Genomic DNA, 13678 nt, shown 5'->3' on the forward strand with positions numbered 1-13678 from the left:
TTTTTTCACGAATGCGCTTGTTAAATCATCACCAGTTTGGCAAAGTAGGCTGTGATTCAATTATAAATTAACAGGTACCGCATTGATTATATGCAACGCAGGACAAGCTAGATAAACTAGTAATATCATCAACCATGTGTAGTTAACTAGTGATTATGTTAAGATTGATTGTTTTTTATAAGATACATTTAATGCTAGCTAGCAACTTACCTTGGCTCTTGCTGCACTGGCATCAAAGGTAATCAGCGTGCCACGAAGTCTCCTCGTGGAGTGCAATGTAATCGGCCATAATCAGTGTCCAAAAATGCTGATTACTGATTGTTATGAAAACTTGAAATCAGCCCTAATCGGCCATTCAGATTAATTGGTCGACCTCTACTATGGATCACTGGTTTACGTAGACTATGGTCCTGGACAAGACAGATGTTTTTATTAGGTTTTATTTGCTGCGGTGTCTATTAACTGTCCAAATGCACGTCTGCTTTTCCACTCTTAATTGCTATAGAATTGTCACAAATGTCTTAGAATACAGTTGAAGTCTGAAGTTTACATACACCTTAGCCAAATACATTTAAACTCACTTTTTCCTCATTTCATCCTAGTAAGAATTCCCTGTCTTAGGTCAGTTAGGATCACTTTATTTTAAGAATGTGGAATGTCAGAATAATAGTAGAGAGAATTATTTATTTCAGCTTTTATTTATTTAATCACATTTCCAGTGGGTCAGAAGTTTACATACACTTAATTAGTAATTGGTAGCATCACTTTTAAATTGTTTAACTTGGGTCAAACGTGTCGGGTGGCCTCCCACAAGCTTCCCACAATAAGTTGGGTGAATTTTGGCCCATTCCTCCTGACAGAGCTGGTGTAACAGAGTCACGTTTGTAGGCCTCCTTGCTTGTACACGCTTTTTCAGTTCTGCCCACAAATGTTCTATAGGATTGAGGTCAGGGCTTTGTGATGGCCACTCCAATACCTTGACTTTTGTTGTCCTTTGCCACAACTTTGGAAGTATGTTTGGGGTCATTGTCCATTTGGAAGACCCATTTGTGACCAAGCTTTAACTTCCTGACTGATGTCTTGAGATGTTGCTTCAATATATCCACATAATTGTCCCACCTCATGATGCCATCTATTTTGTGAAGTGCACCAGTCCCTCCTGCAGCAAAGCACCCTCACAACATGATGCTGCCACCCCCGTGCTTCACGGTTGGGATGGTGTTCTTCTGCTTGCAAGCCTCCAACCTTTTTCCTCCAAACATAACTATGGTCATTATGGCCCAACAGTTATATTTTTGTTTCATCAGACCAGAGGACATTTCTCCAAAAACTATGATCTTTGTCCCCATGTGCAGTTGCAAACCGTAGTCTGGCTTTTTTATGGCAGTTTTGGAGCAGTGGCTTCTTCCTTGCTGAGCGGTCTTTCAGGTTATGTCGATATAGGACTAATTTTACTGTGGATATAGATACTTTTGTACCGGTTTTCTCCAGCTTCTTCACAAGGTCCTTTGCTGGGATTGATTTGCACTTTTCACACCAAAGTACGTTCATCTCTAGGAGACAAAACGCGTCTCCTTCCTGAGCGGTATGACGGCTGTGTGGTCCCATGGTGTTAATACTTGCGTACTATTGTTTGTACAGATAAATGTGGTTCCTCCAGGCGTTTGGATGAACCAGACTTGTGGAGGTCTACAATTGTTTTCTGAGGTCTTGGCTGATTTCTTTTGATTTTCCCATGATGTCAAGCAATGAGGCACTGAGTTTGAAGGTAGTCCTTGAAATACATCCACAGGTACACCTCCAATTGATTCAAATGATGTCAATCATGACACAATTTTCTGTTATTTTCCAAGCTGTTTAAAGGCACAGTCAACTTAGTGTATGTAAACTTCTGACCCATTGTAATTGTGATACAGTGAATTATAAGTGAAATAATTTGTCTAAGCAATTGTTGGAAAAATGACTTGTGTCATGCACAAAGTAGATGACCTAACCGACTTGCCAAAACTATAGTTTGTTAACAAGAAATGTGAAGTGGTTGAAAAACGAGTTTTAATGACGCCAACCTAAGTGTATGTAAACTTCCGACTTCAACTGTATGTAATTTTCAAACATTCTAATAATTTGTTTTCCTCATCAATCTGCACACAATATACCATAATGACAAAGCGAAAACAGGTATTTAGATATTTTTTGCAAATGTATTAAAAATAAAATTGTGCATAAGTATTCAGACCTTTTGCTTTGAGACTTGAAATTGAGCTCAGGTGCATTCTGTTTCCATTGATCATCCTGGAGATGTTTCTACAACTTGATTGGAGTCCACCTATGGTAAATTCAATTGATTGGACATGATTTGGAAAGGCACACACCTGTCTATATAAGGTCCCATAGTTGACAGGGCATGTCAGAGCAAAAACCAAGTCATGAGGTCGAAGTAATTGTCTGTAGAGCTCTGAGACAGGATTGTGTCGAGGCAACGATCTAGGGAAGAGGAGCAATAAATGTCTGCAGCATTTAAGGTCCCCAAGAACACAATGGCCTCTATCATTCTTAAATAGAAGAAGTTTGGAACCACCAAGACTCTTCCCAGAGCTTGCCAAACTGAGCAATCGGGGGAGAAGAGCCTTGGTCACAGAGGTGACCAAGAACCCAATGGTCACTCATGCTCCAGAGTTCCCCTGTGGAGATGGGAGAACTTTCCAGAAGGACAACCGTCTCTGCAGCACTCCACCAATCAGGCCTATATGAGATGGGAGAACTTTCCAGAAGGACAATCATCTCTGCAGCACTCCACCAATCAGGCCTTTATGGTAGAGTGGCCAGACGGATGCCTCTCCTCAGTAAAAGGCACACGACAGCCAGCTTGGAATTTTCCAAAAGGGACCTAAAAGGCTCTCGGACCATGAGAAACAAGATTCTCTGGTCTAATGAAACCAAGATCGAACTCTTTGGCCTGAAGGTCAAGCGTCAAGTCTGGAGGAAACCTGGCACCATCCCTACGGTGAAGAATGGTGGTGGCAGCATCATGCTGTGGGGATGTCTTTCAGCGGGAGGGACTGGGAGACTAGTCGGGATTGAGGCAAATATGAGTGGAGCAAAGTACAGAAAAAACTGAATATCCTTGATGAAAACCTGCTCCAGAGCGCCCAGGACCTCAGACTGGGCCGAAGATTCCCCTTAATATAGGACAATGACCCTAAACACATAGCCCAGACAATGTAGGAGTGGCTTCGCGACAAGTCTCTGAATGTCCTTGAGTGGCATTGAACACCAATCGAGCATCTCTGGAGAGACCTGAAAATAGCTGTGCAGCGACGATCCCCGTCCAACCTGACAGAGCTTAAGAGGATCCTCAGAGAAAAATGTGAGAAACTCTACAAATACAGGTGTGCCAAGCTTGTAGTGTCCTATCCAAGAATTCTCGAGGCTGTGATCACTGCCAAAAGTGCTTCGACACAGTACTGAGTAAAGGGTCTGAATACTGAATACCGTTTTTTCTGTTTTTAGTACATTTGCAAAAGAAAAATCTAAAAAGTGAAGGGGTCTGAATACTTTCTAAATGCACTGTGTATGAACACATTTTAACAAGAGTTGATGTTGCTAAAATGCTGTCAGTTCCACTTTAAGTTTCTGCTCAGGCACTATAATGTTCAGTAAGTGTGTGCTGTCAGTTGTCCTAGAGGTGGTTTTCTTCTCGGCACAGTCCCAGTGTCCCTGTTCCCAAATGGAACGCTTGAAGCCATATTCTGGTCAGATGCTCTGAGTGTTGTGACTTGCATGTGAAGAGACGATGAAGGAATACTGCGGCGGAGGTATGCCCGAGTTCAGTATTAGCTGTGGGCATACTGCTGCGCCGAAAGCCTCATTGCCAGCTATTCATTTCCAGGAGCCCCATAAAGAGTCATGGGATAGCATGTGAAACCATAGCCGGCCACCTGGTGACAGAGCAGAAAATGGCTGGATGATGCTTGTGACTGAGGAAGTAGAGGAAGGGAGGGGGAGGAAGAGGTGAAAGAGAGACACCCCGTGATCGAGGAAGAAATAAACAATCCAGCACTGTTAAAGCAACAGTCTAATAATCCTTTGCCAAACTGATACTCTGATACGGATGTGAATGTAGGCTTATCCTCATACAGTACGCGCTTTAGAGTGACTAGTGTTAGATAGGTACTATTATATTAGGTAGAGAGGCGTGGAAGTCAAAAGAATGTTCTACCGGTGTGACCTCAGCAACAGACAGACCCACCGCGGTCACGGTGGAGAGCCAGGTCTGTGCTGTCACGGCAACCAGCAGCACCATCAGTTTGAGAGGGCGGTGATTGATTTGGAAAAGGAATGAAGGCAGATGGGGAAAAACACTGTTCTTGTGCATCAACCACACACTCCTATCTGCATTGCCGTCCTCACACTGAACCCACCTGCCAGAAAGGCCGAATTGGGCTTTAAGCTGGTGAACAGTATTAGGATCTTGCCGGGCAACTGGCAGAGTTTTTCCACGTAGGTTATTTCCTAAAGTTCATCAACAGTGGAGACGGAATGAAAACGAGGGTCTCTACAGTTTTTCATTTGTTTTCTCACTGTCTTTCAAAGACTGATGAGTAGGAACATTTCACACAGCGGACAGGATAGTGTGTATAGCTAACCCGCCAGTGTGTCTGGGCGTTTTACTCGTGGGCACACTCAGACAAAACTGGCACCACCTATAATTGTATTTTTTTATTTCACCTTTATTTAACCAGGTAGGCTAGTTGAGAACAAGTTCTCAATTACAACTGCGACCTGGCCAAGATAAAGCATAGCAGTGTGAACAGACAACAACACAGCGTTACACATGGAGTAAACAATAAACAAGTCAATAACACAGTAGAAAAAAATAGTCTATATACAGTGTGTGCAAAAGGCATGAGGAGGTAGGCGAATAATTACAATATTACAGATTAACACTGGAGTGATAAATGATCAGATGGTCATGTGCAGGTAGAGATACTGGTGTGCAAAAGAGCAGAAAAGTAAATAAATAAAAACAGTATGGGGATGAGGTAGGTAAATTGGGTGGGCTATTTACCGATGGACTATGTACAGCTGCAGCGATCGGTGAGATGCTCAGATAGTAATGCAGCCTCCCAGGCAGGTCAGTGACCCTTCCCTTGTCCCAGAGTGGAAGAATGGCAGAAAGGCAGAGCGAGGGAGTAGAGTAAATAGAGGAATATCACATGGGGTGTCCCCTCCTTTCCCCTTCAGGAGAGAGAAGAGGAGGGGGGAGGAGGGTGGGGCGTCCCCTCCTTTCCCCTTCAGGAGAGAGAAGAGGAGGGGGGAGGAGGGTGGGGCGTCCCCTCCTTTTCCCTTCAGGAGAGAGAAGAGGAGGGGGGAGGAGGGTGGGGCGTCCCCTCCTTTTCCCTTCAGGAGAGAGAAGAGGAGGGGGGAGGAGGGTGGGGCGTCCCCTCCTTCCCCCCCTTCAGGAGAAAGAAGAGGAGGGGGGGGAGAGTCCCCTCCTTTCCCCTTCGAAGAGGAGGGGGAGGAGGGTGGGGCGTCCCCCCTCCTTTCCCCTTCACAGCAGGGGCTGTATTAATGACACCTTTATTGTCCACACACACACACACACACACACACACACACACACACACACACACACACACACACACACACACACACACACACACACACACACACACACACACACACACCATGCATGCACGCACACACACACGCTACTTTCGATCTTTGAGTCTTTTGGGTGCATGTTAAGGTTTGCATGTGACATAGATGCAGTAGGAACTTAGTAGGCCGCATGCTTTATGGCAGTGGGATATGGACCTGCTCAATTCATGAATCCTTCTCCATGCCGCCACTCAGCCCTGTCCGTGTCTGTTTTTATCTACTGCGCTGCACCCAGTGACTTCATCAGGGCATTAACAAAGCTCCATAAATATGCAGTGCAGACCGGCTTGGCCTCCTCTCCCCCATGTGTTAACTGAACACGTCTTGTGCTGTGTTGCTCTGTGCTTCACCTACCATTGGGGACAAGTTACAGTGTTTATGAGACCTGAGAATTGTCTGCGTTAGTGAGTGTTTTGGACTGGCGGTGGTGTATTATATCAGATGGCGTGTGTGTGTGTGGTATGTTTGGAGTGGTTGCATACTGCAGTATTTTACAGGAAGCTGTGAATGTGGGGGGCTGTCTGTGTGTTGGGGCAGTGGGTTGGGCATAGACTAGCAACATTGGCTGGGTTGGTTGTCTGCTTCCGCGGTCGACTCACATGCCTTATCTCCAGGAAATACACTTGAGGAGATCTTGGAAACCACTAGCAGCTGTCCCACAGAACAGATGAAAAGACCGGGTCAGGAATCAGGATGTACGATTAGCAACTGCGATTTCACATTCACACACTTTCCTACTGCTACGGAGAACGCGTGGCTGGAGGTCTGATTTGTGGATGTCTGTGTAGTATTGAATCCTGTTGAGTCCTATTGCTGTTTGTTTAGGCCTGAGTGTTGATTCCACAGGTCAGAGTCTGCAGGGGCATGTGGATGTTAGCTGTTAGCACCACTGTGTGTGTTTGAACAGCTGCCACTCCACTCCCTCTCGGTAGAGACTTGGCTTATTCCATCTTATCTGCAAAGAAATACTCAAGGCTGTCATGACCCCGACTTTCCCTCTTTTTGATAAATCAGGAAAAAAGAAAAGTAGTAACATCCTCTACTTCTACCGTTAGATAGCCTTATTGGGAGAGGGGGGGGGGGGTGTAGTGAGGGAACAGGCTGAATTGTATTCAGGTGCCTGCTGCCTGACAGGGTGTGTGGCTGAGGAAATCGGGTAGGGAGCAAGAGATGGAGGGAACACTAATGACCGATCACTCCATTCCTGTCTGTCATTCTCCGTGTTACCTTCTCTGTCACCCCGCTCTATCGCTCGTTCCCTTTACCTGTGCCTCCCTCTTTCTCCCACTCCCTCTCACATCCACCCAATGCACCTGCTTCTTGCTCTCTCTTTCTCTCCCTCCCCCTTTCTCTCTATCATATCAACCTGTTCCCTCACCATGATGTTGGTGACTAAATGTCATGGGAAGAATCAATATGTGCTGGCTTCCTGTGGGTTCCTTGTGGCAGGGGAGTGTTGCAGGGAGGAGGGTTACAGGTAGGGAGGCTAACAGTAAACACAGACTGGCTGTGCCAAGCAGCAGACTACGCAGAGGAGAGGAGCTCCTTTCAGGATTAGTTCACTGGCTGTCTCTCTATGAGGGGATGACCTATAGCTGAACAGGGTATACTGACTGAGCTACAGGCTGCCCATACTTTACAAATGCAGTGTGTGCTGGGGGGGGGGGGGGGGCACTTAAATCCTCACAGACTGTCAGATTAAACTTGCTTCATTTTACTCCCGTTCTTCACCCTTCTAAGACAAGCATGCACAGACATAGGTGCACACACAAATAGCTACACACATAGCTAGACATACGCTGGCCTAATTTGTTGCCCAGATGTGAGCCTGGAGTTTTTTCTCCCTCCTCATCTTGTTGTTGATCTCTTGCGGATGTTGTTACGAGAGAGCGAGAGGAAGTTAATAAGAATATAAAACAGGAAGGGAATATATTAAAAGGAGCAACACACACACACACACACACACACACACACACACACACACGCTGTTACACTCTCTCCCCAGCAGTCAGCTCATTAGAATGTGTGAGGAGATCCCTCTCAGCACTGCCTCTCTCTCTCTCTCTCTCTCTCTCTCTCTTTCTCTCACTTTCCCTTTCCCTGTCTCTTTCTTTCTCTCTCCCTTTCTCTCCCTCTTTCACTGCATCTCACTTGTTCCCATCTCTCTTTTAGCCACTATGTATGCATCTCTCTCCTGCACTCTCTTTCTCTCTCCCCCAGTCTCTTTCTCTCTCCCCCAGTCTATTTCTCTCTCCTGCACTCTCTTTCTCTCTCCCCCAGTCTCTTTCTCTCTCCCCCAGTCTCTTTCTCTCTCCTGCACTCTCTTTCTCTCTCCCCCAGTCTCTTTCTCTCTCCTGCACTCTCTTTCTCTCTCCCCCAGTCTATTTCTCTCTCCCCCAGTCTATTTCTCTCTCCTCCAGTCTCTTTCTCTCTCCTGCACTCGCTTTCTCTCTCCCCCAGTCTATTTCTCTCTCCTGCACTCTCTTTCTCTCTCCCCCAGTCTCTTTCTCTCTGCCCCAGTCTCTTTCTCTCTTCTCTCTCTTCTGCTCTTTCTCTCTTCTCTCTCCCCCAGTCCTACTCTCTTTCTCTCTCCCCCATTCTCTTTCTCTCTCCCCCACTCTTTCTCTCTCCTGCACTCTCTTTCTCTCTCCCCCAGTCTCTTTCTTTCTCCCCCACTCTTTTTCTCTCTCCTGCACTCTCTTTCTCTCTCTCCCAGTCCCCTCTCCCCCACTCTTTTTCTCTCTCCTGCACTCTCTCTTCTTTCTCTCCCCCAGTCTCTTTCTCTCTCCCCCACTCTTTTTCTCTCTCCTGCACTCTCTTTCTCTCTCCCCCAGTCTCTTTCTCTCTCCCCCACTCTTTTTCTCTCTCCTGCACTCTCTTTCTCTCTCTCCCAGTCTCTTTCTCTCTCCCCCACTCTCTTTTTCTCTCCTGCACTCTCTTTCTCTCTCCCCCAGTCTCTTTCTCTCTCCCCCACTCTCTTTCTCTCTCCTGCACTCTCTTTCTCTCTCCCCCAGTCTCTCTCTCTCTCTCCTGCACTCTCTCAATTTTCAATTTCAAGGTACTTTATTGGCATGACATTAGACACTATTTCAAAGTGAGGTTAGAAAACGCCCCCCTCTCATTCCATATGTGTGTGTGCGTGCTGTGTGTTGGGGTGTGTGGGGGGAGGGTAGAGGGTAGCAGGGGGGTAGGGAGAGTTGCCCTGGGCTGGATTAATGAATGGTTGCTGGGTAATTATGAATACAGATTCTCTGTATCTTAACAGTGTGTTTTCACAGAGACTGGCCTTTTACTCTCTCTCTCTCTCTCTCTCTCTGTCTCTGTCTCTGTCTCTGTGTGTGTGTGTGTGTGTGTGTGTTGTGTTACTGTGCAGTAGTCAATGATGTGACTTTAGGCATCCAAGTGAAGGATGGGCCAGAAATACAGAAAGCTGACTGTCACAAACGAACAAGTACCCCCCCCCCTTTCATTTAACACTCTCTGTGTGTAATCAGTGTGTATACATTTATATACTAGGAGCCTGTCTCTCCCACCAGTCCTATAGGTATGACTTCACCAAGATTAGGCCAATGTCACAGGAGCCCCAGATCTCTCATTATGAAATGTGTCAGGTTGATGGCTGTAACGGTGGGGATGGGGTGGACCCAGGGCCAGGGGGCTGGATGCTCGAATTGGATCCTCCTGTCTCTCAGCTCAGGGAACACTCACACACGGTGTCAATGAGCCACTGGGAGACAGGAAGTAGTAATATGACAATATTAGGTTCAGGTGAAGGAGCTGGCTTTCTCTGCACTTATCTGAGGTGGAAGGGTCTGCTTGTCCAACAGGAGTAATCAGATGTAGTTGGGGTAATACCTCTCCCTGATCCTCCCACTCGGGCATGGGTAGGGTTAGGGGTGTAGTCCGAGCCACCCCCAGGTAGAGAGAGAGAGGGGTGTGGATAGGGTGGTGTATAAGCCCCTTGTGTCGTGTCCAGCAATCTGGATTCAGCGCTCTAGAGTCCCCAATCTTTAGTTACCAGTCAGCAGAGTGGAAAGTAGCTGGGCTCAGGAGAAGGAGGCTGGTTGTAAATCCTCTATATCGCCCCCTGTTGATCCTCCCTGTTAAACCCCTAATACCCTGTCTGTCTTTGTCTCTCTCCCATTCTGATCATGATAGGGTCATACCTCTGAGATTAAACCTTGACGTAAGAGGTTATCAGGCCAAGAGACTGTGTGCTTTAGATACTCGAACTTCAGATGTGTCTCTTCCTACTTGCATGTTAACATAATATCGATCCTGTTGCCTAGTCACTTTACCCTTACTATATGTACATAGCTATATTACCTCGCACCCCTGCACATCGACTCGGTTCTGCTATTCCCTGTATATAGCCATGTTATTTTTACTCATTCTTTTATATATATATATATATATATATATATATATATATATATATATATATATATATATATATATATGTACAGTGCCTTGCGAAAGTATTCGGCCCCCTTGAACTTTGCGACCTTTTGCCACATTTCAGGCTTCAAACATAAAGATATAAAACTGTATTTTTTTGTGAAGAATCAACAACAAGTGGGACACAATCATGAAGTGGAACGACATTTATTGGATATTTCAAACTTTTTTAACAAATCAAAAACTGAAAAATTGGGCGTGCAAAATTATTCAGCCCCTTTACTTTCAGTGCAGCAAACTCTCTCCAGAAGTTCAGTGAGGATCTCTGAATGATCCAATGTTGACCTAAATGACTAATGATGATAAATACAATCCACCTGTGTGTAATCAAGTCTCCGTATAAATGCACCTGCACTGTGATAGTCTCAGAGGTCCGTTAAAAGCGCAGAGAGCATCATGAAGAACAAGGAACACACCAGGCAGGTCCGAGATACTGTTGTGAAGAAGTTTAAAGCCGGATTTGGATACAAAAAGATTTCCCAAGCTTAAAACATCCAAAGGAGCACTGTGCAAGCGATAATATTGAAATGGAAGGAGTATCAGACCACTGCAAATCTACCAAGACCTGGCCGTCCCTCTAAACATTCAGCTCATACAAGGAGAAGACTGATCAGAGATGCAGCCAAGAGGCCCATGATCACTCTGGATGAACTGCAGAGATCTACAGCTGAGGTGGGAGACTCTGTCCATAGGACAATTATCAGTCGTATATTGCACAAATCTGGCCTTTATGGAAGAGTGGCAAGAAGAAAGCTATTTCTTAAAGATATCCATAAAAAGTGTTGTTTAAAGTTTGCCACAAGCCACCTGGGAGACACACCAAACATGTGGAAGAAGGTGCTCTGGTCAGATGAAACCAAAATTGAACTTTTTGGCAACAATGCAAAACGTTATGTTTGGCGTAAAAGCAACACAGCTCATCACTCTGAACACACCATCCCCACTGTCAAACATGGTGGTGGCAGCATCATGGTTTGGGCCTGCTTTTCTTCAGCAGGGACAGGGAAGATGGTTAAAATTGATGGGAAGATGGATGGAGCCAAATACAGGACCATGTTGGAAGAAAACCTGATGGAGTCTGCAAAAGACCTGAGACTGGGACGGAGATTTGTCTTCCTACAAGACAATGAACCAAAACATAAAGCAAAATCTACAATGGAATGGTTCAAAAATAAACATATCCAGGTGTTAGAATGGCCAAGTCAAAGTCCAGACCTGAATCCAATCGAGAATCTGTGGAAAGAACTGAAAATTGCTGTTCACAAATGCTCTCTATCCAACCTCACTGAGCTCGAGCTGTTTTGCAAGGAGGAATGGTAAAAAATTTCAGTCTCTCGATGTGCAAAACTGATAGAGACATACCCCAAGCGACTTACAGCTGTAATCGCAGCAAAAGGTGGCGCTACAAAGTATTAACTTAAGGGGGCTGAATAATTTTGCACAAAAAAATACAGTTTTATGTCTTTATGTTTGAAGCCTGAAATGTGGCAAAAGGTCGCAAAGTTCAAGGGGGCCGAATACTTTCGCAAGGCACTGTATATATATATTGTTTAGCTTTATCTTTAACTCTGCGTTGTTGGAAAAGGACCCGTAAGTAAGCATGTTAGTCTAGTTGTTTAGGGAGCATTTGACAAGTAACAGTTTTGTCCATAATATTCTCTCCGAGGCTCTTTGTAAGCCAGTAACACCACTGGTTTAAAACTCCAGTGTTGCTCGGCTCACCTTTGGAAGCAAGTGAAGTGGCACACTCAGATTCACGGGTCAGCTTCTTCCCAAGTGAACTTTCTCGGCTATAAATAGCCTGATGTTTATCAGAGCTACAGGTTACTCACTCACAGTCTCACGCACACCCTACACATACTGTACACTACACTACACACACACTGCGTAGGCCTCTAAAAAGGCTCTCCTTAATATCTTTATTTGGACTAGGGCAAGAGTGTGTATATTACCTCCAGGTTGCTTCTGTCTGTTGGAGTGAATATTAAACAGACCTCAGTGGGCAGTCTGTTTGGTGGTCTGTCTGGCTTGTCGGTCTGCTGTATACATTACATTGACTGGACGTTTTCCAAATGTTTCCCTAACCACTTCTGTATTGTGATCTCTTTCAGGCGCCACCAGAGACATTGGATCAGCTCTTACCAGGATGTGCATGCGGCATCGCAGCATCGAGGCCAAACTGCGCCATTTCACCAAGTAAGTCCCGCTCTCTTACGCAGGCATCCTCCTATAGGCCTAGCTCTGTCCCTGCCATCACTCCTTTAGTGTGGATTGGTCCCAAGAACTGTCAATCACTGCTCTGTGTAAACCATATCTTTGACGATGGTAGCCAACAGTAATGAGGAGTAGCTGTCATCCCATCCATGTTCCTTGGCTGACCTTCTGATGTCTGTGGTAAGCTTTGGACAAACTGTGACCCTTGATTTTGTTCAGAGGCTACAACAGTATTGACATGAGAATATGTGGTAGGCTTACATTTACATTTAGGTCATTTAGCAGACACTCTTAACCAGAGAGACTAACAGGACCAATTAGGGTTAAATGCCTTGCTCAATGACACATCGGTTGGAGTGGTCATCCCCAAAGCCAACACCTCCTTTGGCCGCCTTTCCTTCCAGTTCTCTGCTGCCAGTGACTAGAACGAATTGCAAAATTACTGAAAATGGAGACTTACATTTCCCTCACTAACTTTAAACATCAGCTATCTGAGCAGCTAACTGATCGCTGCAGCTGTACATAGTCTATCTGTAAATAGTCCACCCAATCTACCTACCTCATCCCCATATTGTTTTTATTTACTTTGCTGCTCTTTTGCACACCAGTATCACTACTTACACACCATCTGCTCATCTACCACTCCAGTGTTAATCTGCTAAACTGTAATTACTTTGCTACTATGGCCTATTGATTGCCTTACCTCCTCACGCCATTTGCACACACTGTATATAGACTTTCTTTCTTTTTCTATTGTGTTATTGACATTACGCTTGCTTATTCCATGTAACTCTGTGTTGTTGTTTCTGTTGCATTGCTTTGCTTGATCTGGCCAGGTCGCAGTTGTAAATGAGAACTTGTTCTCAACTAGTTTACCTGGTTAAATAAAGGTGAAATGAAAAAAATAAGAATCGACAGATTTTTCACCTCGTCGGCTCTGTGATTTGAATCAGCGACCTTTCGGTTACTGGTCCAACACTCTTAACTGCTATGTTACCTGCTGCCCAGACTCTCTTCATGCTAGAAGAGTGAATTACACGTGTCATCCTCCACTGAGTGAGGTACCAGTCATGGGTTTTCCATGTAAGTCTATCCCAGTGTTTGGGTCGGGTCCGTGGTAATGTGGAAATAGCAGGGCAGAATACTTGTGCATGTGGGATTTAGACACAAGATCACCTCAGACGGGTTATTCTACACACTATCTAGACTGGAACCTTCACCCCCTGAAATGTATGATGCCGACAGGAGACGGAGGGAGGAGAAAACCGAATGTGAGGACGAACACGCTCCATTTCCCCCCTCCTCTGCTCCACTCCTCCATCTTCTCCCCCTCCCTCCCTCCCCT

At 45.4% G+C, this 13678-nt stretch overlaps 1 protein-coding gene across 4 annotated transcripts in view; it reads left to right on the forward strand.

Annotated features, from left to right (window-relative positions):
• The window catches only part of LOC135547322 (protein MTSS 2-like), an 86520-nt gene that overhangs the window by 53322 nt on the left and 19520 nt on the right, over positions 1–13678 (forward strand). For all 4 annotated transcript variants that reach the window (XM_064976213.1, XM_064976233.1, XM_064976222.1 and 1 more), the window contains exon 4: positions 12231–12315. In XM_064976213.1, the coding sequence (XP_064832285.1) occupies positions 12231–12315 (85 nt within the window). The remainder of the gene's footprint in view (positions 1–12230; positions 12316–13678) is intronic.

This window comes from Oncorhynchus masou, chromosome 1 (assembly GCF_036934945.1).
Source record: "Oncorhynchus masou masou isolate Uvic2021 chromosome 1, UVic_Omas_1.1, whole genome shotgun sequence".
In the NCBI taxonomy this organism is placed as follows: domain Eukaryota; kingdom Metazoa; phylum Chordata; class Actinopteri; order Salmoniformes; family Salmonidae; genus Oncorhynchus; species Oncorhynchus masou.